The following is a 25,800-nucleotide window of genomic DNA, read 5'->3' as shown; positions in this document are numbered from 1 at the left end:
TTTAAAAAAGTACATTGTTTAAAGTTGAAGCAAAAGACAAAACAACACGGATTGGAGAAAAACACGTTATTTAAAGTTTAATATCCACAATGAAGATAATGATCTTTTACATCTATTTTGGTTTTTCTATAAATCCTTTCATTATCTTTCTGATTTTCTTTTGTCGCTTTTTACCACCATCTGAAATTTTTTGCGAAATATAAATAAATTTTTATCTTCATAAACTGAATCACATTAAAAACATATATCATCGCAAACGCTGAAAAGGTTTTAAACCTTCTGTAAAACACTCATTGTTTTGGTGGATTGCAGAATCAACTCCAATTTTAAATTTTTATGATCAACAAAAAGATTTTTAAGTCACTTACTCCAAATTATTAAATTTCTCATTTGAGTTTTGCGTTTGGTTGTGAGAATATTTGGATTACAGCTCATCATCCAATAGAAAGATAAAAATAACATAATGAATCCCATTTTTCTATATTAATATAAATAATATAATAAGATTTCTGGTGTTTGGTGGTGGTGGTGGTTTTAGTTTGGCACGTATGGTTCATTTTATTGCATATATTGGAAATTGCCTAATTTTATTTTTCCTATTTTTAGTACTTCGTGAGCATTCTTTAGAGGCAAAGAAACTAAAATTATTTATTCCATAGTAATTTGTTCCATAGTGCTACGTCATTGTGTTATTTCATAGTGTTACCACTAAAGTTACATTAAGAATATGTCGGGTAGCCCCGGACACTTAAGGAATAACTAGTTTATTGCTCAAACGGTCACAAAAGACAAAGTGTAAAAAAGACTTTTACAAAAATAGAAGCACTTATTTATTGAAAAGCAAAAATATAATTATAGTGCACTATATTAATTTACGAAACATAAAAAAAAATATTAGAAAACAGACATCTTAAAAATTTGGAGGGAGAAATAACTTAAACAGGATTTAAGTTTTTATATTATTAGGCACAAACTTAATACATTATTTAACTTGTATTTTACCACGAACATTCTAGTTATAATAATCAGAAGCAGGAATAATATCATAAAAAAAATTAAGTGACTGTTTTTTGAGGTTTATATGACTTTTTCATATTCAGAGTTAATGTCAGCAAGCGCGTCTAAAATTATAGGACCATTTAGTTTAGGCGTTTTTTTAAGTTTTTGATACTTATTTTTTAAAAATTGCCACGTCATTGAAACATATTTTTTATAATTTTCTAGTCAAAATATCCATCAGTAAATTTAAAACCACTAAAAAAAACAACATGCCAACACCATAAAAACGTCACAGTCATAAAAATCAGAGTTTGGAACTAACTTTACACAATGCGAATCTTTACATGTAAAGCTTTGAATCCAGTCTTCATCAAAGTTCTCTCTGCATATTATACATTCTTATTTTATACATTCTATTTTATTTGCATTTTGTTTTCAGAACTTTCAGACAAACAAGTAGCATTTTTAATTTCAATCCATGTTTATGGTTTATTGCTTTTTTGATTAAGTGAGTTTAGAAAGTTCCCATGCTCAACAATGAATTGCTTAACATAAGGAAATGAGGTGAAAGTTTTAATTCTTTGAGCTTTCTTTTTTCTTGGATTTATTCTTTTTTGAATAATTGTAGGTATTGGAGATATAACATTTAAAACATCAGTAATTAGTAGCTGCAATGAAACTAAATGGCCTTTTTGAAACGGTTGCAGTGATATAAGATGCTGTGGAAAAAAAATGGATAGGGGAAGTTATATTTTTAGAATTTATTATTCGTTGTTAAGTAATTATGTTAAGAATGCTTCAATTAATAAGTTATCTAATGATGGTTTAATAATAGTTCATGTCTCATTTATTACTGGATCATTTATTCTGAGCATTTATTAATAATGGATCATTTATTGCTAATAGATTATATGGTATGTGGTATATATGGATCATATGGTATGTACTGGTAGATCATATGGTTTGATACTAAGCTTATAAATGTGATGGTTTCTGACACATTCAATTCAAATTTTTTAATTTTGTCATTAAGTGTACTATGAATTCTGTTATGAAGTGTACTATCTGATATTTTCTAGACTACAGACCAATTTCCATACTTTCCTGTTTTTCCAAAATACTAGAGCGTATTATGCACAACAGACTGTACAATTATCTTGAAAAAAATGATATTCTTTATCATAAACAGTTTGGTTTTCTCAATAACCATTCCACTGAACATGCAGTAATTGATCTTGCCAACCAAATTTTAAATGGTTTTGATAACAACAGTTACACACTCGAAATTTTTCTAGATCTATCAAAAGCATTTGATATTGTCAACCACAAGATTCTTATTTATAAACTACGCAATTATGGAGTAGTTCACTCCAACTTAAAGTGGCTGCAATGTTATTTAAAAAATCGTAAACAAGGAGTACCATATGACTTAACATGTTCCCCATTTGAATCAATAAGTTGCGGAGTATCCCAATGATCAATACTTGGAGTTTTTAATTTATATTAATGATATTTATACATACCACTAACATCACACTAACTACATCCCACTAACATCACACTAACTACATCCCACTAACATCACTCAAAAAATCTAACTTCTCGACAATATGCCGGGGACCGCGCTTGTGGAATTCGGTTCTTGACAAAAATATGAAAAAAATAAAATCTATTGATACATTTAAAAGAACTATAAAAAAAACAGTTACTAAATTTAAACATTACGTACATTCTCTCTTTTTTTTAAAAAATTAAAATAATTTTGAATTTTTTATTTTTAATGTATTTTATTTAACTTTAATATTGTATTGAATATGTATACGAATATGTACTGATTTGTAATTTTTTATTTGTTATTTTTAATAATTTTTTTCAACTTTTTAAATTTTTTTTTTGTTTAATTTCTTTTTTAATTTCTTTTTAAACCTTTAAATTTTTATTCTTTTTCAAACTCATTAATTTCACTTTATATAATATTGACATAATATTATTTAAATAAACATAATATTATTTAAATAATAATGAAGCAAAACAATATTAGAGAAGGGCTCTTTTGACAACGGGAAAATCTGTTTCCAGACCCCAATAATTTAGAGACCGTCTTTAACACTTGCTATGACTGTGCCACTAAATGACTTTTAAATCGAACTTCTTTTCTCGCGAAAAATCTTCAGGGGTATGATAGTACAAGTATGTATGTGTATAATAGTATTGGTTTTAAAATCTTTCATCATCATCCGTGAAAGACAAAATTGATTTGGATATTTTGATTTTTAGGCTGATTGAAAAAATTATTAATCAAATGAAATAAAATATTTTTTACATAAAAGTTGTATATTTTTGTCACATAGGTTACTAACAAAGATAAGCAACTTGTTTAAGTAAAAGTTTCTAGATCCTTTATTCATTTTAAAATTTCGGGAAAGACCTGCAAACAGTTTTATTGTGCCTTTTGAACAAAATACAAGTGCAAAACTATTGAAAATGCCGAATCAAGCAAAAACTCATGATGATAACAGAAAAACTGTCTGTTTTCTCTGTTTGAAAAAAGCTAACAGGCAACTAACTTTATGATTAAACGCTGTCAAGAGATTTTTGTTCAAGGTATCAACTTTGAAGATCAAAGAGTCTCAATTCGTATCTGCAAAAACTGTCAAGTAGGCTTTAGAAAAAGAGACAATGACCAAGATGTTTAACTTCCCTGACTGCTTGACGACCAAAACATGAAGATATGTCCTGCAACAAGAGAATCACCATGTGATTTGCGTAGAAAAAGCCAAGTTTCAAAACCCTCAGCCAATTGGAACAACAAACACAACCAGTCAGTTGAAAGAACAGCCAACTGTTGAAAAACAGTGTTCAGCATGCTTTTCACTGATTGGAAAATGGATTCCACATAGTTGTACAAAAGGAATGTTTTGAAAGAGCTTGCTTGAAGTTGCAGCAAAATCTTAAAAGCAGCAAAAAGAGTAGCTCCTTTTGTTATAGCTAACAAGGATCCTTCACCCCCTGGTACTGTGCGTTTTGCTCAAGGAATAGAAAGGTATCTTCCAGTTACTCCAGGTAAAAAATATTTTTGCCATATATGCTTAGTATGCTTTTGTTTTAGTGACTGTTTTATTACAACATAAAAACCTTATAATATGAGAAACTGTTTATGTTGATGTAAACTTTTTTTCCAGGGCCATAAAGACAAAGAGAACTTTTTTCAGCTGCTACATCTACCTTGACTGCTCAACACCTTCTACAAGTTCAAAACCAGACAGGGCTTTCAAACACTTAACAAAGTAGCTCCCCAGCGAGTAGTTGAAAAAAACATCAGGGATTTTGAGTTTCTTGGAAATTTGAGTCTCTTGGAAAGCGTTTTTCTGAATTGTTTGTCACCTCAAATTTCATACACATCTAAATGTCTATTAGAGAATAATTCAAACATCAATTGGTGTACTGCAAAGATGTTGAAGCTCTAGGAAACACTTTTGTTCAGATCAGAGGTCCTTAGTCAAATGAACACATCAAAGTAATTATTGATGGAGGATGGTGGTTCCTGAAAGTGTCTATAAGGCTTCCTGACTTCTGTTCAAGGACTCCAGAGTGAAGCATCAACTTCTGGTGGCTTTTGCAGAAAACCATTCTAAAAATTATGACAATGTAAATCAGATCATGGACTAAGTGAGCCTTGAGAGATTGCTTTTTGTGTTGTCATGTGAAATGAAGCTTGCAAACATTATTTGTGGTTTGCAGTCTCACTCAAGTGTTTACCCATGAACCATGTGACATTGAGTCAAAGAATCTTCATCAGAGTGGTAAGCTCCAAACATTTGGCTCCATTTAAACTGATTATACAGGCTTCCAAGCAGCAAGTGCTTAAATAAAAAAAGCCAGGGACTTTCAGAATGTTGTGCATAAGTCAGTTATTAAGTTACCTGAAGGAACACTTATCTTGGACTTCATTCCACCCAGAGAGCATCACTTGCTTGATGGTGTTGTGGAAAAATACACCAGAACGGCCAAAAATAATGAACTTTCAACAACAACCTTTTCACAGAGGGCAATTTGCAGGCAATGAGTGCAGAAAACTTTTGCGAAATGTTGACTGGCTTCAAGAACTTGCGGAAAAACATGCTTGTTTTTTAGAATTTCCATTCATTGACACATTCAGAAAGTTTGATACAGTTGTTCATGCCTCCATTGTTAATGTTCCTCAAGACAACTATCGCATAATCATTGAAGAACTCTAGGATTCCTACATCAAGCTTCCAAACACGAATATCACTTCCAAAGCGCGTGCTGTCTTTTTTCATATGACACTGTTTATAGATTGCCACAACTGTTTACTGGGCATCTATTAAGAGCTAGCAACATAATAACTCTATCATGACTTCAACCATCACTGGCAACGGTTCAATCATCTGGACCACCCTAAGAATTTTCTGAACTGCTTGATTTATTAAAACAGCAAACATTCCTTTTAACTTCTTTGTAGAAAATACTGTATTATAATATATGATATGTAAGAAACTATCTTTCAACATCAATTTTTAAGAACATTTAATAAGAGTAATCCTTTTTTTTAAGTTGCTTGATCTGTTAAGCTTGAATCTGATTTTTTTTAATTTTCTGAAGAAATTGAATGCTTTTTTGTTTGTTGTTGTTTCTAAGTTGTTAGTACACTGCTTATCTATAGAATAAATATATTAGAACAATTTTCAAATTTTTTCAACAGAACAATGTAACTCATTTGTTAAGAGCAACGAGATCGAAAATTCAAATTTTCTATTGAAACCATTTGAAACTTGTTCTAACATATTCATTCTATAAATAATCAATTTTTCTTTCACGGATGATACTAAAAGATTTTAAAACCAACTCTAATTTACTCCTGCATACTTGTACTACCATACTCCCAAAGGTTTTTCTTGGGAAAAGAGGTTCGAATCAGTGGCGTAACTATAAATTCCCCCCCCCCCTCCCTCGCCAAAAAAGAAAAGAGGGCCCTCCCACTTTAAATTTTTTCAAAATATATTTACAAATGAAATACCCAATATTTGCTTTTTATATTGAGTTAATATAATACGATTAAGAATATAAAAAATATTTATTTTATAAATTTGAGAAATAATCTAGAATCTTTTCACAAAATAATTATAAAAAAGAACGAACATCCTTAATAGCAAAAACTAACTTTACCTCACTTATGCCTATGGGAGAATTTTTATTTTCATAATAACTATACTATCTTAAGACAGTAATTCTTAGAATGCTATCAAGAATAGAAAAAAAAATTGAAGAATACTCTAAGAAACTTTGAATTTATTGAACAACTTTAAATATAAACTTTTCTTGCCTTCTTATTCGCAAATTCCGCAATTACTTTATCTAATTCTAATGTTTGTCCTTTTTCGTTCTCTATTGCCAAAATTGCACAATGTTTGAGACGCTTCTGAGACATGCTATTTCTTAAATATGATTTGATAATCTTTAATTTGCTGAAAGATCTTTCAGCACTTGCAACTGTCATAGGTATTGTCATCAATAGCAATATTGCTGTGTTTACATCTGAAAAATCGCACTCCATAAAACTGTATTTGATGAACAGTATGTCAGCTAAATCTTTTAATGTAGTTGCTTCTGCGATGTCATTTTTAATAAAAGTGATTGCATTAATTAATTGGGTTGGAAAATGTTTTGTCAAATCGTCTGGGTAACTATGTTGCAATAATTTAGCTGATTTAATTAGATCATCTTCAGACAATTTTATTAAATTTTGAGGTTGCAAAAAATTAAAAAGATTTGAAAGTTTTTCCATTCCAGTAAATCTATCACTTATTTGCACGTTAACAATATCTATGGTTCTATAAAATACATTAATTTGAAATCTTTTTTCAGTGCATTCGTTTAAATGACTTCCACTTAAATCATCAAAATGTCTCGCATATTTGGATTGTCTCTTAACCTTCAATGTTGGCTTTGTTTTCCACTTACTGCAAATAGTAACAGCCTCTAATTTAAATAAATCGTAATTTGATCGAAAATCTTTTAACTTGAATTTCAGTGTACCAAATAACGTGGCCGCTTCGTATAGATCTATGTACTTTTTTTGTAAGTTTTTTGAAGCATAATTTACATTCGTTAATATGTGATACATAATGACGCAAATAAAAACAAATTCAAAGTTTGATATTTTGTCCCTTAATTTTAGAGCTTCAGTTTGTTCTACTCTTTTCGAATATTTTACAGAAATTTCAGTTAAAGTTTTAACTATATCTAAAAAGCGTAACTTTAGAGCTAATAAAGAATTAATTTTTGAAGACCATCTTGTTGGGTTTAATTTTTGAAGACCATCTTGTTGGGTTCCTCGCTAAAATTTGATACCAAATCCCATCTTTTAATACTGTTGCCAAAAAAGGAGTAAATTTCTTGTAAAGTTATAAAAAATTTTTTTACTTCTCTACAACCAGAAACAGCATCATTTATAACCAGGTTTAAATTGTGACTCGCACAATGAACATATTGTGCAGATGGCTGAATATTGTTTATTTTTTTCTGAACTCCGTTATGAATGCCGATATAAAAATCCTTGACCACGGCACTTTTTTAAATCTATTCCTTTATTTTCAAGCAATAATAACAATTGATTGGTTAAACCTACTGCCGAATGATCCTTTATTTCATAAAAACCCAAAAATGTTTCTTTAATCTCTAATTGACAAGGTTGAGTGTCCTGTTTGCGCACTATGTGAACGTATCGAAAAATTAAACTTAATTGTTCTTTTCTAGATACATCTTGAGTTGTGTCAACTATAATAGAAAAAAAGGCAGATTCATTTATTTCGAATAATAATGTTTTTTCTAAATTTTGGCTTAAACATTGAATCACTTCATTTTGGATAGCTGGACTAAGATATTTTATCGTGCCTTTAGGCTTATTGAGTACTTGTTTCATTGTATCGTCGTACTTTGACAGCAATTAAACATGAGACAAAAAATTGCCATTGTAAATTTCATCTGCCAACACTTCACTATGACCTCTAAATGCAAGTGAGTTTTTTGTTAACATTAAAGTGATGTTAAATAACCTTTCCAATACCATCTTCCAAAATGAAGCTTTATGACGAATTATTGTCTCTGTATCCTCATTAAGTGTCCTGTTTTGTTTCCAATGATCGTATACTTGACATGCTTCAATATGTTTTAGGCTATTAGCATGACTTTTTATTTTTTTACTTAGCCCTTTCCAGTTTCGAACTCCCGTACGCCATTGGTTATTTTTATCATTTGAAAATAACCAACATGGTTCACAATATGCTGAGTCCAGAATTTTGGAATAAGAGAGCCAAAATCGCTGTGTTCGACCAAACTTATATGCACAATAATAATAATTTGTGGAAAAATGTCTAAAATTTTGTGAAGGATCTTTTTTAAATGGTCCTTGTGGTTTGCATCTTTCAGAGGAAATAATAAATCTTTTTGTGCTATCATCAAGAAATTTTCCTTTAAAGTATCCCATACTGTTGCTAATGTATTTAATTCCTGAAATATATCCGGTTCTGGATCTGTTTCTTCAACTTGCATTGCAGTGGTAAGATTATTAGGATTTGCGAAAATATATGCTTTACTTTTATAACGAGATTCATTATGATCTTTCGAAATTTCCTTGTGTTCTAAGTTAATTGAAACAGATAACATTTCTTCTTGTTGGGTTGCTTGAGAAGTACTAGTAACGACATTGATATTTTTATCTGCAACTTCTTCACTAGGTTTCTGTTCTACTAATGAAAAAAATAAGGATATCTTTTTATTGTTTTTACGTAATCTATCATCAGCCTCCTTTTTTAATTTCCTTTTTCTGGTTCCACTCATATAAGTTCTTTTTGAGTCCATGCTATTGAAAGAAAAATGTTTTATTAGAACAATTATATGTATTAACCCTATAGATATAAATATATGTGGCTAAATATTTTTGAATAAATAATAAACTTAATTTGTATTTATTCTTTAGTTCGTATCTTGAGTCCGCTCTTTCAATTTTATATTAAATATGTACACATAATTTGTGTTTCTTTGTTAATTCGTACTATCCTCGTACTATAGCAAAACCTAGTGCGTACTCAACACAAAAACATAGTTCTACATGTATCGCTTTTATATACATTTTTTATTTAAAAAATCAAGATCTCAGTAATTAATTTATATAGGATATTTTAAATCGCTAGAATAAAATTGCAAGATTTTTTTAACAAGCAGTTAAAAAATATTACCAATATTAAAAATATAGCTAATTTATTACCTATAAGCTAAACATTTTGATAACTCAACTTATTGTAATGAAAATTATAGTTATATAACTTTTTTACTGCTTTGCATGAATGTATATAAATAGAAAAGCACTTACCTACTAAATATAATTATATTTAATAATTTATACTTAATTTTCCACTTTAAAATCATCACATGACTTTATCGACAAATACTAAAGTACTAAATTTTATCAGCGGTATTTCTATAATAGACAACGTAACTATTCGCTAATGTTTACATTCAATAGAAATTTACAATAGAATGTTACATTCAATCGAAATTCTATAATGGATTTGCTATTGAAGTTAAATTCTGAAATAGAATTTCTATTGAAAATTAATTTTCCGATAAAACGTTTATTGAAACTAAATCTATTATAGAATTTCTATTGAAATTAAATTCTATGATAGAGTTCCCATTGTTGAAAAATTATCTGTTTTTCATTTAAGAATACGTGAAAAATCTTCGCGGGGCCCTCTAAGCTCCGGGGCCTTACCGCCTTGCGGGGCTGTGCTCCCCCTAGTTACGCCACTGGTTCGAATTAAAAGTCATTTCGTGACGCAGTGGCTATATATCAAAAAGTCATTACAGTCATATTTATAACTTCATTTTATAGATGCCATTTAGAATTTTGAGTGCCACGTTTTAGTTTTGCCCCTGAGTAGTGTTCGGCAAAATCAAATATACGTCAAACCTTTAAAGATTTGAATTTGAACTGTTCTTTGAGGGGATAGATTTGAATTTGATTTGACAAATATCTGGAGGATTTGGATTTGATTTTCAAATATTCACTTTGTTCTCAATTTTTGCGTTTGAAAAAAAAACGCCAAATTTTACAGGCCCGCAAACATATATATCACTTTATTCCGGGGTCTTTGCAGTGGTTTCCGGAATGGCGGTCGCCTTTCAATAACGTAAAAAAAAAAAAAAAAAAAAGAGTTTTTAATTAAAGTTTGTTAATATTAAAGAGAAAGTAAAGAGCATAGAGAAAGAAAAAAAAAAAAGAAATGTAAACAAAGTACAAGATTAAAAGAAAAAACGTAGAAAAAAATATATGTAAAAATCAAAAGAAAAAATTGCAAATACAATTTAACCACAATAAAAATGGAAAAAGTAAAACAATAACGAATCGAAAAACATTCATTGAAAGAAACAATCATTCAAAAAAAGAAAATAAAAAAAATATATAATAATGGCTTGCTTGAAAGCAAAGAATTTTTTTTTTTAATTTTATTAATTTTCTGTGCGTTTTTGTATGTTTGTCTATTGTTTGTATTTTCCGTCGTGTATTCAAATTCAAATTTATTTTAATATTCGTTATTCTTATTTTCATTAATTATTTTTCATTATAATAGTTGCTATATGTCATTGTTTACTTTTACGTTTTATCAGTTTTAACTGTTTGTAACTGTCTAACTTTGTTTATGTAGCTATTGTATTTATAAAGACAAGTGACTTATATATAATTATTATTATTGTTATCATTATTATTAATATTATTTTTATTATTTAAACCATTATTATTTTAATCATTTTCATTAGGTGTTTACTTAATATTAGTATATTTACTATTTGTAAACAACCTTGAAATGTATCTATTTCAGAAATATATATTACATTCCTAATTATGTCGGATAATCCAGAACCCGAATCTTTTTCTGTTACAAAAACCACCAAACGTTCACAATCAATTGTATGGGATCATTTCACAGTTGATGAGCATGAAAAAACCAAGGCCATATGCCAGCATTGTCCAAAGCACAAGAACAAGTATGCTTACAATAAAGGTGGGACAACAAATCTAATGAACCATTTAAATTCTCAACACAAAAGCAAATTACTTGGGGACAGAGAACCAAAGCAACAACGTTTAGATGACATGATAATGACACCAATCGTTTATTCTCCAGATCTATTCAATGAATACTTAGTTAGCTGGATTGTCAAGAATGATCAATCATTTAATGAGGTAGAGTCCAGCCACTTTCGTAAACTACTCACTCTACTGAAACCAAATTTGTCAATCATGAGTGCGCGCCAATTAAAACGCCAGATAATGGACACTTACAACACCAAAAAACAATTGCTAAAGACCCTTTTTTTGAATCTTGACTCAAAGGTTTCATTCACCACTGACTGCTGGACATCACCCAACAACATTGCTTTTATGGGCATAACGGCTCATTACATTGACAAAGACTGGAACCTACATGCCAAAACTCTTGATTTCAAATCCTTGCCTGATTCCCATTCAGGTTCAAATTTATCTAATGCATTCTTGTCAGTTTTGATTGAATTCGGTCTTACAAGCAAAGGAATGGGCATTACCTTAGATAATGCTTCCAATAATAATTCATTTATGGATATTTTAAATTCCAAGTACGAAATTAAAACCACCTTTGAGCATATCCGGTGTTTTGCTCATGTGCTGAATTTGGGCGCGCAAGCAGGTTTGGATGTTTTGAAAGATGATCTTGTAAAACTTAGAACAGGAATTAAAAAAATCCGATCCAGTCCTCAATCATATTCTAGGTTCAAAGGTTTCCAGCAATCAAATTGCACCTTAAAACCAATACTTGATGTCCCTACAAGATGGAACTCAACAGCTGATATGCTTAAACGAGCAATGGAATTAAAAGTTGGTTTCATTGCGTATTTTTGAGATTTTGACTCAACTGCAAACAATCCAGACTGTTGTCTATCAATTTCAGCAGATGTTTGGAACAGGTTTGAAACAATTGTTTTGTATCTTGAACCATTCAAGGAATTTACCCAGCTCATTAGTGGTGATTCATATTCCACATTGTCTTTGGTGGTTCCTCTCTTCAATATTCTTTTGGATCACATTACTGAATGGATGACCACAAAAACCAACCCTGAAGATAATCTACACCGCTCTACAGTTGCAGCGCTCGCAAAAATTTCAAAATATTATAATTTGACTAGTGACTGCTTTACTATCTGCACTGTCCTGGACCCAAGATTTGGTATTGAATATTACAAAAATGATAAGGGCGCAAACAGCGAGTCGTATACAAAGATTATGGACACAGTCAATTGTGAATATCAAATCAATTATGCCCCAAGCAATGGTACAACTGCTACAAGCATTCAAAACGTTTCAAAATATACCCCGTTCAAATCGCGTGTTTCATCCATTCCATGTAATGAGTTTGAAAACTATTGTAATGATACAAGTAAGATAGATGGCGGCAATAATAGCAACATATTACTTTGGTGGAAATCTCGATCTGACAAATATCCAAACCTATCCAGAATGGCCAGAGATTACCTGGCCATTCCTGCTACATCTGTATCATCAGAAAGGCTCTTCTCATTAGGAAAAAATCTTATTACTGAAAAAAGAAATCTTCTCTCTGCAGATACCATTCAAGCTTGCCAGTGCTTGAAGTCTTGGTTGGATTAAAAAGAATAAAAGAAGCTGTAATGTGTGAGAAATAGTAACAAATGCTGCAATATGAATAAAATTTATAGATTCAGATAACTAAAATTAATAAATGAAATAAGTTAAATAACGTTCAAATATACATCAAATCTTGGAAAGATTTGAATTTGATCTAAATTCAAAATAGGAAGATTTGAATTTGGCCATTTCAAACATTTGACGCATATTTGATCAAACTATTTGAATTTGTGCCGAACACTACCCCTGAGAGTAAACAAAAAGTTAGGTAATAGTTATAATAGTGTATACTATTTTTATTAAATAAGCAAACAAAAATTAAAGATTGACAAGTTAAATTGAATAAAAAGATAAAAAATTTTAAGATTTTTACTCGACTAAATAGACTTTTAATTGAATAATAGGAGTCCATAGTCGTTTAAATTGACTATTCGATTTTTTAAAGTCGACTAGTTTCAACTTTTAGCCGATTTAGTCGAAGTCGATAACAACACTATAAATTACTTTTAATTTAAAAGTAAATAATGAATAATTAGTGACTTGAAATGCAACGTTGAAGGTTTTTCGTTATTTTCGTTTTTTAAATTTTCCAGTGGTAGCAAATTTGCCAGCGTTAGTCTACAATGCCTGGAGATAACGCGTGTATGCTTGTAATAATGCAGTACTAAAGCTATAAAAAAAAATATTTAGCACACGAAAAAGGTGGTGCAAACTTCAAAATAAAAATGGAGATATGGCAAGATTTTGTTTTATAACCATTAACGCTAAAACAGAAGAGGAATTCAACTCAATTGCAGATAATATAGAAATGGAAAGCTTTTCCATGGGTTATTTTTACCATCCAAAATGTTACGAACGTATTTTTAATGTTTTCAAACTTGAAAGAGCAGAAAATAATAAGCAGACAGAAAAAATTGACTGGGATGAACACCAACAAACTGATCTAAAAGAATGTAGGAAAACTAATATAGATGATGAAATGCAACAATCGACATATATAAATGCAAGCACTGACAAAGCTCAGCCAAAAAGAAAAAAATTCGGTGTAGACAATTGGGTGAGAGTAATTATTTGTGGCCAGATATATGCATAATATGTCAAAAGAAACAAAAATGGAATCATGACAAGGTAAAATTGTACATTATTAACTAATTTTATTTATTAATCTATAACTAATGCATACTTTATAACATAGTTTTTCTCAAAAATCTCTCTATTTTATTTTTTAATTTGTTTGATTTGGTTGACGTCAATGGTGCGGAAATAAGTATTATTAAAATTAAAAAAATAAGTTTTTGTTTGTATTGCAAACAGTTTAACAGGAAAATTAAATTTTTACAATATAACTAATTCTTTTTTTTTAAATGCATTAGAGTAACTTTTTGATGATAACTGTTGAGAGTGTAATAACTGTTTAGAAATATTAATTTTCAGAGCTGGTTTCAGGTATCTCTACAACGAATGCTTGAATCGCTCTCAAGATCAGAAACATTTGATTGTGCGAGGTTAAGAAAAGCAGCCAACTATAAATTCGATGAAAATATTCTTATACATATTAACGGAAAGAACTGTGTTGCTCTTGAAGTTAAATATCATCAAACGTGTTACATAAGTTATACAAAGTGTTTAGCAAATCAGCACAAAGGTCAGCCTAAAGTTCAATATTACAATAAATCTTTTGATATATTTTCAAATGAAATAATAATAGAAAAATTAATTAAAAAGAAAAAAATCATGTTTATGCCAAAGTCGTTTAGTCTGTTTGTTTCAATCGTTTATCATGAAGAAAATATTGATGCCAGTAATTATAAAGTGTCCCATTTAAAGTCAAAGATTCAAGCAGCTTTTCCACAATTATTTTCCACACACCTGGTAAAAGAAATTCAAGTAAAATAGTTTTGCTTGAAAATCTATCAAGTGGCCATTTTGCTGAAAAGAACCTTGTTTATGATAATGAAACATCACAAAGTGAGTTTTCTCAAACAGAACCTTTGTCGGATACTGATAAACCTCAAAATATCAACTATGAATTTGTTGATACGAGTAGCATATATAGAACAGCATTGCATTTTCGAAATATAATAAATACGACTCCTGATTTCTTTTCAACATGGCCTCCATTATCTTCTGAATTCTCATATAAAAATATAGAGAACATTGTACCACCTGGGTTATTTAATTTTTTGCATTTATATAAGTTCAGTTGGGCACAAACAAACACCTAAATCTGTGGCATTGTCACAATGGCAACAAGCCAGATAACTGGATCAAAAGAGTTGATAAAAATATTGAGTGGTTTTGGTCATTGTATATCATATTCAGCCACAATGAGGTATGAAATAGCATTAGCATCTATCAATCTAAAGGGAGATGTAGTTTTACCGCAAGGTAAGATTAAACAATATCTATGATGAAAAATAATTTTAATTCTAAAGTGATCAAAACAAGGCTTTTGTAAGTGTTATCACCATAATACAAACAATAATATATTCAAAAAAAATCAAAATAAGTATATAATTTATCTTAATAATAGCTTTATTTTTTTATCGGGTTTATACAATAAATTTCTGGTCTTCTAAATCAAATTTTTAATCAGGAACTAAAGACACATGACTGTCAATTTTGGTTTGGGACAACATCGATTTCGGTGAGGAAACAAGATCTGAGAAAGGAGCTACTCATATGGCTAATGGAATCATTGTTCAACCTTTAAATATTAGACCAACCCAAGAAAAAAGAGAGGTATAAACAGTGCGCAATGTAAGGGGAAAAACTAAAGGGACAGTTTTCACTAATTTATAAATATAATTTTTCTTGTCTAATCGTTGCTATGTTAGGAAAGATATAGAAAAGAATGGATTATAGTTTTTAAAAAAGTGGTTGGATGACATCTTGCCCTTCCCCCCGTACATGGAGCACTGCATATCAATTATACTAAATCAAAATTAGAAACTTTATGATCTTTTTTGAAATATTTATGTTGTTTGTTAAAACTACATAGTTTTATAGCTAGCAATTCTATTTTTTTTAGTAGGGGTTCATTCATTTATGTTTCTATATTGGATTTAGCTATTTTCTATAAAAAAAACTTCACTTTTTTTTATTAGATAACAGTTTCAAAACGACTTCAATCTATTCAAGAACCACTTTCTAGCATATTATGTTATCAGATTGGGAAAAAAGAATCACCCAAGCTTAAAAAGCTAATCGAAAAAATAAACATTGATCTTGTCATTTTATCTATATCAATAGAGAAAGTCAAGGATCAGGATAGGGCTTATCTATTATGCAAAAGCCAAATTCAATAAAATTCCTTTCCAAGTTGGACTGCTTTCAATATTGGTCAAAACAAAGCTGCCTCTCATGTCTCGTACATTAGATATTTACCAGTTGTTGATGCTCCTGTTACTGATATTACAACAATGTACACAATATTACTTAGAAGTGTTGATATTATAAACAAACTAAATTTGAAGTATGGAGTAATTGTCTGTGATGAGGCTGTGTATTCAAAAATTCAAATGGTTCGGTGGAAGGAACCTGAGTTTTCGAATAGATTTGTAGTAAGACTTGGCGAATTTCATACTATGATGTCATTTGTGACTGCTATTGCTAAAAGATTTGATGGATTCGGTTTTAAGGTATTTAATTAGTTTTAAACATAAGGATGAAAATTTTAGAAGATTGCTATTTCTATTTAGAGATGAAAGATATTTTGATAAAATTATGAACTTTAATTTTTTTAAAAAATTTGCAAGCTATCATTTATTGGTTTACTAAAACTGTAAGCTTTGGGCATTAATATATCAGTCTCAATTTAAGGATATTGTCATTGAATCTGGTCTAGTGGCAGAGGGAGAAATTAAAGGTATTCCCACAGGTAAACACTATTACAGAAGCATAATGGTGCATATATTCATGTTTGAAGCTTTAAGTCGCCTTAGATTTGAATCATTCTTGAACTCCTTGGATGTTGACAACCGACATGAAGTAGAGGATTTCTGCTTGTTATTAATGGAATTACATGGAACTTCTGAATTCCACTGGTATATTGAAAGTGGTTTGTTTGTTGAAATTAGAGTAATTATTATTGAAATTAGTATTCCCGCCTCAGTTGGTATCATAAAATCAACGAAGTTGAAGCTTATAAATATACTCGAAGATAAATGTATCGATAAGTTATCAGTGGATATTCCTAAAAACAACGCATTAATTTTGGACGGTATGGCTATATTGCAAATAATTAAACCTATACCCGAAAATTTTGAGAAACTCAGTCGATTGATATTCACTATGGTAATTAATTTTGCTATAAGTCAAATAGAGTTGACTTTGTTACGGACAGGTATCGAAATATTAGTATCAAACACGCCGAGCGACAAAGACGAGCTGAATCTGGTGTCCAGAATGTTACTATATTTGGGCCTGATCAAAAAGTACCCAAACAATGGAAGAAGTTTATGAGTGTTGGCAGCAATAAAGAGGAACTGGTTAAGTTTCTCTTGGAAGAATGGAAAGGTTATGCAATAAATGAAATAGAGATATTTATTACACATGGTGATAGCACATACTGCTTCAGAAATTCGATTTGTACGGAATTGTCCGAACTTCGTAACGACCAAGAAAAAGTTGATACTCGGTTATTGTTACATTGTAAGCACGCTTCGGTTTCATATGCTCATGTTATAATTGCAAGCCCCGATACAGATGTGTTCGTAAGTGCATTTTACCATAGTTGATTCATCTCTGCAACTCTTCATTTTGAAACAGGATGTGGAAACAAATAACGTATCCTTAATGTAAATAAAATCGCAAAAGAGATTGGTTACGATTGGTGTGATGCAATGATTGGATTCCATTCCTCTACAGGTAAATTCAAATTAAATTTCATAAGTAAAATCATAATCTTTTTTGCAAAGAATTTATTTCAAGCACTATTATGCTACTTTATCAAAAATAATGTATTAAATTGTGCTGTTTATCTAAACTAATTTTGTATCTGAAAACGTAAATGTTTGAAGTGTTTCTACTTATTACTTAGGTTGTGATGCAGTGTCTGCTTTTTAAGGAAAAGGTAAATTATCTGCTCTAAAGACGGCAGGAAAGAAAAAAGAATATTGTACAGCATTCTGAGGTATCGGAATGTCACAAGATGTATCAGATGACGTTGTTAATGGCATACAGAAATTTGTTTGTCACCTTTATGGTGCGAGCAAAAAAGATGTTGTCAATAAAGCACGATATTAATTGTTCAAAATGGGCAAATCTACAGAAGAAATGCTCCTCCAAATTATGATTCGCTTATTTTACACATTAAACGTGATAATTATGATGCTTACATCCGAAAAAATGCATTGAAAGGTATATTAAATGTTCCTTCGCCCGATGGCTATGGTTGGTCTTTAAATGGAGACCAGATAAACTTGGTTTGGACAACAATTCCACCTGCACCCGATTTACTTCTTGAATTTGTTCACTGTTCTTGCAAACCTGTTTGCGTCACAAATCGATGTTCTTGTAAACAAAACGGAATCACATGCACTGATCTATGCGCATGCGGTGAAGCGTGTGAAAACACCTCGTTTGACGAAAGACTCTATGATGATGATGATGCTGATGATGATGATAATGAAATAGAGTCAGAAAGCGATCTTGATGAATAAAAAATAGTTGACATTTCTAGTATTTTTTTTTGTTTTAAACTTTAGGTGCTCTACTTTTTGTTACACAATATATGAGTACGAGGTATTGCATCGACGAAAACAAAACTTATTATCTTGAGTCATGGCCGGCGAGAATAGATATCAAGTAAATGGGGGTGGGGGGGGGGCGTAAGTCTAAAAAGGTTACTATTCCAAATTCGCAAGCTGATCCGACAAAAAAAGTTTAAACTTGCAGACTAAATGAGCTAAAAGGTCCACATTTGCCAACTAAATAAACAAAAATTTATTAATTGTTCCCCCCTTTCCCCCCCCCCTCTAACCTCAAATAACGTCGGGTCTATCCTTGAAAACAATGCATTTTAAGGTCAATGTTGTTAGAAAAAATGCATTCAGTGTTTAATTTACTACAAGTAAAATATCACTTTCACAAAATTTGACCATAATTTTTTTTTCCATTGCCCTTTTGGGGTAAAAGACCCAAGCCCTAATTTCTCAAAAACTGCAGGGCAAAAATGGGGCAAGTTTCTGTTTATCGTATCTTGGTACCATGCTCTAACAATATCGAAACAAAAAACTTAGTTATTACAAGTGTCCAATGAAAACTCATTTTTAGTCACATTTTTGCTATATGGCCACCGGCCTAGTTGTGATTTTTTAACTTTTGTCACAGTTTTAATTGGCTATAGTTTTAAAACTTGAGAAATTGATAGTTAATATTAAAATTTCATAGTAATATTGAATATAGTTAAAAAATGTCCCCCACCCACCCACAATTAAGTTATTCTATAAAAATATTGTTGTTTTTATGACTATTATGGAAGTATTTGATTTTTAAATTTGCTATAAAGCATAAAATAAAAACTTAAGTAAAAACTATTTTATGTGCTTGTGTAATATGTTGGTCTGAACTGAAATATTACACAAATACAGAAAGTAGTTAATACTAATGCGTTAAATGTTTTACTCGTTTCTTTTGTCTTTACCCATTTTAATGTCTTTTTTAATTAATTTTATATTTATACAGTAAATTTTTAAAGAAAAGAATTTTTATTAAAATGATATTAAAACATAGAACATTACTAACATATATTATCCATCCATTTTAGAATTTTCTAATATGTCAAATAAATATAGCAAAACTGTTGTTGACAAATATTCAAGAGTATGGACAAAAAATTCAGTTTCGTTTGAAAAACGTATAACATCAAGAATTGGTCTACCCTTTATTGAAAAACCATTAGGTTCATTTAATATAATGCTAAAAAAAGCTTTTATTATTGGAAGTTACAACTACCTGGCATCAATTGAAAAAAGCAGAAAAGAAAGAGTAAAGTTAATTGCTGTCGAAATAAGTAAATTATGGAACAAACTCAAATTTCCAAGTATTTCTGAAAAATCAGTTGGAAAAAAAATTGAAAAGGTTATAGAGAAACATGACAAGCATCTTAAAAAGTCTGGCAAAAAGGAAGAATGCTCTGTTTTTAAAGAAGTTTTTGATAACACCAATATTAGGGGCATATGGCTTAGTCTGGAAGATAAAAAATTTTATAACATACAATTATTAAGTTCAGGAGAAGTTGGTCACAGTACTAACACATAAGTGTCATTGCATCCTTCAAAAGTCAGAGTTTGTAATGCAAAAAATACAACTTCTAAAAGCAAAGAAAGCAGGGTTGCAAAAAAACCGGTTTTTTTGAAAAAAACCAAAAACCATAGGTTTTTTTAAAAAAACCAAAAAAACCATGGTTTTTTTGGTTTAAATTAGGTTTTTATTAAAAAATGCCGTATTTAGTTATCCTTTTAAATTAAAAAAAAGCATAACGCATTTTATGTGAGTAAACTATATTCTTTATCAATATTACTGTTATATTTCATCAAAATTATTCAATACATCATTATTTAATGTTCTATATATAAATACGAGTTTTGCTGCTTTTTCTACCCCCAATTGGTTTCTTAACTTAGAATGAACAAGGCCAAAAGTTGAAAAAATTCTTTCAATTCCAGCACTAGAAGCTGGTGCATTTAATAAACCTTCAATATCCACTATGTTACAATCCACAATTTTAAGAGATTTCCACCATTCTATTGATACATTTTTTAAACAAATTCACTATACAGATAGCTTTTATCGAATGGAGCAGATTTGGCTTTTAATTTGAATATTATTGGCAACAAGTTCTTGAACTCTTTATCTGCGAAATTCATGGCAGCTTCATTTTCATTTTCAGAAAGATTAGATCCAAAATATCTAGGATCTAGTGTGTTTGCCAGTAAATGAGCATCACTGACAGTCTGATGGTATCTAGATTCAATTTTTTTTTCGTTTGATAAAAATGATAAACTGTTCATCAAATCTTTAAAAATTTCAACACTGTCACTTATTTTTGCTTGACCACTTTGCAACTTATCTAGAGCTACTGCAATTGGTTTTAATATTTTTAATAAATCTTCTGCGTTTCGCTATATCTGTATATCACTTACTTTTTTACCAATCATAGGATCCAATTCTTTATTTTTTTCAAACATTGTGAAAATGATGCTCCAGTTGTTGACATATTTTTCAAGTGAATCACATACAGAATTCCAGCGAGTTTCAGTAGGAAGTGGCAATTTTGTTCCTCCGCTTAATTTATAAATTGCTCCAGCTTGATGATTATTTCTTATATATTTTATTATTTGTGTAACATGCTTGCTCACATTTTCAATGTTAAGATCATTTGCTAAAAGATTCAGCATATGAGCAGCACACCCATAAGTTATGATATCTTTTTCAGATGACAGTTCTTGTCTCATTGATTTCATATTAGCTGCATTGTCAGTCACAAAGCTTTTTACTGTGCATCCAAATTTACGTCTTACAGAATCTATTGCTTCTTTTGCTAATTGTGTAAGATATCCACCAGTATGTGAATGACCAGAAGTGTTGATTGTTTCTACTAAAATGTTAATTTTATCTGTAATTACAGAGATACAAACTATAGGTTCATTATGTACATTACTCCAGCCATCTAAAGACATGGCTACAATTTTCCCATTTAATGCATTACATTTTTCAATTTCTTCTGTGTAAACCCTATCTAATATTTCTCCTCCAATTTGAGTTCTATTAGGTAGAGTGTATCCTGGATGAAGCACATTGATAAATTTTTTAAATTCTTTGTGTTCAACTGTTCTGAAGCTAGAGTTTGTACTGTATATAAATCTACCAAGTTGCAGATCAAATAAATCTTTCTCTTTGAGGCTTGTTCGTGTGAAAAACTTATCAATTTTCAAATATTTATCAGCTGATGTTGAATTGGGCTGGAAACTTTTCATTTGTTGTTGTGATGTTGATGGTGAGTTACCTTTAAAATGAAATTGCAGTTTGTTGAATTATTCTAAATATATATGTTTACAATTTAGGGAAAGTATAAAATTTAAAATGACCATGCACTCATTTAATTACCTTCAAGAAGTTGTTGATCTTCAAATGAATCCATAATTTCATGGGGTTGTGATTGCTTGCACTTTTTTATATGTTCATGCATCCTTTGAATTTGACCTTCCATTTCTTTTCTACACGCATTACAAACTGCTCTACACCCCTTTCTATCTGGAACAGTCACTCGTGTATATTTTAACCAAATCATATCACATTTGCGCCCAGTTTTTTGAGACATTTTTGTGGTATCAATAAATTGTGTTATAACTACTTATACTTTTGCTAAACAATCTCTCTCTCTCTCTGTATATATATATATATATATATATATATATATATATATATATATATATATATATATATATATATATATATATATATATATATATATATATATATATATACATATTGTTAAGAAAACTTCCTAATGAAATAAGTTCATCAGGAAGCAATGCTTCTTGATGAACCTATTGAAGGAGAAACTGCCTGTAGAAGAAAACAGATAAATAAGTGTTATTACTAATTTATTACTGCTTTGTTCTATAATAACACTGAGGACTCTATTCTATGAAAAAACAAAAACAAAACTCATGGATTCAAAAAAAATCATCTATGTTGAAGATTAGTTTTATTTGTGAACATAACCCTCTTTTAGTTTCCTGTTGTAAGTTCAAATCATTTTTAAAAAAAACATTAATTTGGTTTAAACCAACATTTTTTTAATTGGTTTAAACCATGGTTTAAACCAATGGTTTAAACCATTTGGTTAAAACCAATGGTTTAAACCATTTGGTTAAAACCAATGGTTTAAACCATTTGGTTAAAACCAATGGTTTAAACCATTTGGTTAAAACCATGCAACCCTGAAAGAAAGTAATTGTCCAGTTAGCAGTTCAACTCCATCAGAAGAAAGTGGTTCAGATTTAGATTCACAAGACAATTATGAACCAGTGGAATTAAAAAATCAAGAAAGAGAGTATATAATAGAACAAAGTTAGCATCTAATCTTGTGATAACTGAATCTTTAAGTACAAATTAATTAAATCAGCTAAAATCTGTAAAAAGTTATCTGAAAAGGGTATTGAAATAGAAACTCCATGTCAGACAGGAATATGGAGATCAACTATAAGGAAAAGGGAAAGCATGAAGAAAATTGTTGCTAAAATGGTACAAGAAGAACAATTCTGCCTACATTTTGATGGAAAGAAAATAAACAAGACTGAATACCAAGTTGTGATACTTCAAAATGAGGAAAGGAAAATTAACTTAGGAATTCTTAAATGTGAAAGTGGAAAATCCAATGATATTTTTAAAGCTTTTAAAAAATTGCTAAATAATTTTGATGCATGGAAATGTATTTCAATGATTATATGTGACACAACAGCAGTAAACACAGGAAGATTAAATGGTATTGTTGTGAAAATACAAAATGAAATGGAAACCAGAGGCTTTACTAAACCACAATATTTAGGATGTCAGCATCATATACTGGATCTCCTTTTACTGGATCTCCTTTAAACGTTTTGAATCATTTTGTAAATTGTAAATCAACAAGTCCTGGTTTTGATTATAAATTTGTGAAGGACTTAACCGAAAATTATGAAAATCTTCAAAAAAGTTATACATATAAAGCTGAGCCTAATCATTATGTAAACTTGGGATGGCGAGATGACTTCAAATTCCTTTATGAGTTATGTGAAGCTTTTAGTTATTTCAAGAATCATAAAAAATTGCCAAAAATTAAGTGGCACAAGCTTTCTCCATTGCACAGTGCTAGATCGAACTCTAGAGCATCATATGTTCTTCTTGCCTATTTTCTTATACCAACATGGAGGTGTGAACTTGAAAGTGCAGCAACTTTTATTGTAAACCAATGGAAAAATCTTTGGTTCAGCAAACAATTATTTGATGATAAATCATATGACTTTATGCTTGATGCATTGACTGAAATTAAGTGTACAGCTGCTTTAAAGAGCTTTATGAAACACTGGAGCAAGAAGATAGTGTAGTTCATATTCCAAGAACAAACATCATTGCTGAACGAGGCGTTAAATAGATGGAAGATGTCTTTCAAAAATCAAAAAAATGGAAATATGCAAATGTGAAATTTATTGGAAAAAATGACCTGTGAAGCGTTAAAACTAACTTGCTGAAAATATTAACTTTTATTGATCCACTTCAATGATATGTAGTTTATAAATACTAAATATAATTTACAATTAGTTTTATTTATTTTTGTGGTTGTTTATAAATGGGTTGGAAATAAGCTTTAAGTGTCCTCATGTAATCTATGAAAAATCACGTTATTATCAAGGGGGGGGGGGGGGGTAATTTTTGCAACTAGACCACCATTAAACCAGTTTTTTTTATCAACTACTCAACATTTTTCAGGTTATAGTATGGCCACAACAGATTCAAAAAATCTCATAACCCTACTAATGGTCTGTTGTTTTTTGTATTTAATATATTACAATATGTAAGAGCTTTATTCATCTTTAGCATTGCAAAATATATATATATATATATATATATTTGCTGTCCCCTTAGTTTTTGCTTATAGGATTTTATTACGCAGTTAACTATTTTAAATATTCTTTTATGTTCTATATTTTATTTATAAAATACTCTATTACTTTAGTTAAGAGTTATGATTGTAATAATTAACAGTAATGATTGTTTCACTTGATTTTGTCTACCTTAAAAAACAAAAATAAAAATGATTTATTATTAAGAGTTTTGAGTATATAGTACATTAATCAAAAGCCTAATAAAATTTTTCTTGGCATACAATTACAGATATAAAGAGAATAACTTTTTATTTACAATATATTTTTACTACAATACATACATACATAACAGTATGCTTAATGCATGCATATATAATAAAAAACGTTAGACATTAAATAATAAATACTTAGATATAAGTATAAACAAAGTATATATAAACAAATGTAAAAATATTTAAAGCAATTGCTCCATAGGATATATTTTTGATGAACTCTTTGGTCTGATCATAAAAGATTTTAACGATATTTTAATCAATAACGCGCAACTTTCAAGACTAGGCAAAGATTGCTGAACAAAAAACCTAGACCGAGACACAGAGCTAAGTATGAAATTACATCAAACTTTATTTTATACTGACGCTAACAAAGAAACCATAAAATAGGATTCTAAACATATAAATGTGAAGTTTTTATTAACTTATGCTATTATTCGACATTTTGTAAGTGATAAAACACGAATCAAACAAAAACGAATATTTTAAATTAAAAAAAAAATACAAAAAAAAAAAAAGTTTATAGTAGTTTTTGATGCCACTTCTTAATCAAATTATTGCTGAATGTTTATACTCCCATTCTTTATTGAAGTTGCTGCTGATTGAGGCCGAGTGTTTTCTAATGATATCTGATCCGCGTTAGAACCATTATTATTTTGATTCTCAATAATATTCAAAAGTTGAACCATTGTTTCTCGTCGTTTAACCTTAAGTTTATCCATTGCTTCTAGCTTTAGTAACAAGCAATCAACTTTCGAAAGAATAGTACCAACACTATGCTCAATACGGTCAACACGACGTGCCAAACTTATTAAAATAAAAAAAATATTTATTGAGTGAAAACAAGCGGTTTTGTATTTCTTTTTTTTCAAAACCTATAAGTGCTACTTTATTCCAGCTCAATTTGACTTATTATAAATTAAAAAAAACTATATTTTTTAACCTTCTATCTAGTAAATTTGTCACAACTATTGCTGCAACTTGAACATTTTGATTAAACCTCTCCATTTTTATTAATCATTAAAACTTGAATTAATTTTTTTTCATTTGTACTTGTCTACTTTATATTATTTATTTATTACAATTGTATTTTAATATTGTATTTGTCTATTTTTATTATACTCTATTATTTATTATTATTTTAATGTTATAATTTGTCTACTATGAACTTTACGAATTAACAGAAACTAAAAGCTATAAATTTAACAACAAA

At 29.7% G+C, this 25,800-nt stretch overlaps 4 protein-coding genes across 4 annotated transcripts in view; 1 reads left to right on the top strand and 3 right to left on the bottom strand.

Annotated features, from left to right (window-relative positions):
- Nucleotides 1–6,322: 6,322 nt before the first annotated feature.
- On the bottom strand, nucleotides 6,323–7,144 carry LOC136088248 (uncharacterized). The gene has a single exon (XM_065811933.1). It carries the CDS (start codon nucleotides 7,142–7,144, stop codon nucleotides 6,323–6,325), a length of 822 nt encoding a protein of 273 aa, XP_065668005.1.
- Nucleotides 7,145–12,086: 4,942 nt separating this feature from the next.
- On the top strand, nucleotides 12,087–18,406 carry LOC136088886 (uncharacterized). The gene is made up of 6 exons (XM_065813940.1): nucleotides 12,087–13,849; nucleotides 14,156–15,109; nucleotides 15,318–15,463; nucleotides 15,829–16,362; nucleotides 16,544–17,590; nucleotides 17,763–18,406. The coding sequence occupies exons 4-5, from the start codon at nucleotides 16,144–16,146 to the stop codon at nucleotides 17,183–17,185; spliced, it is 861 nt and encodes a 286-aa protein (XP_065670012.1). The 5' UTR covers nucleotides 12,087–13,849; nucleotides 14,156–15,109; nucleotides 15,318–15,463; nucleotides 15,829–16,143; the 3' UTR covers nucleotides 17,186–17,590; nucleotides 17,763–18,406.
- A 2,441-nt stretch (nucleotides 18,407–20,847) lies between these two features.
- On the bottom strand, nucleotides 20,848–22,046 carry LOC136088247 (uncharacterized). Its single transcript, XM_065811932.1, has 2 exons — nucleotides 21,833–22,046; nucleotides 20,848–21,731 (listed from the first exon to the last, which is right to left on the bottom strand). Exons 1-2 carry the CDS (start codon nucleotides 22,044–22,046, stop codon nucleotides 20,848–20,850), a joined length of 1,098 nt encoding a protein of 365 aa, XP_065668004.1.
- Nucleotides 22,047–24,526: 2,480 nt separating this feature from the next.
- LOC100201922 (polycystin-2-like protein 1) overlaps nucleotides 24,527–25,800 on the bottom strand; it is a 30,247-nt gene continuing 28,973 nt past the window's right edge. Inside the window, exon 15 of the mRNA XM_065813939.1 lies at nucleotides 24,527–25,394. Coding sequence (XP_065670011.1) covers nucleotides 25,142–25,394 — 253 coding nt within the window. The 3' untranslated portion in view covers nucleotides 24,527–25,141. The remainder of the gene's footprint in view (nucleotides 25,395–25,800) is intronic.

Source organism: Hydra vulgaris, chromosome 12 (genome assembly GCF_038396675.1).
Source record: "Hydra vulgaris chromosome 12, alternate assembly HydraT2T_AEP".
NCBI classification, from domain to species: Eukaryota; Metazoa; Cnidaria; class Hydrozoa; order Anthoathecata; family Hydridae; genus Hydra; species Hydra vulgaris.
Note: the sequence above shows the minus strand (reverse complement) of the source record. Positions and strands in the feature narration are given on the sequence as shown.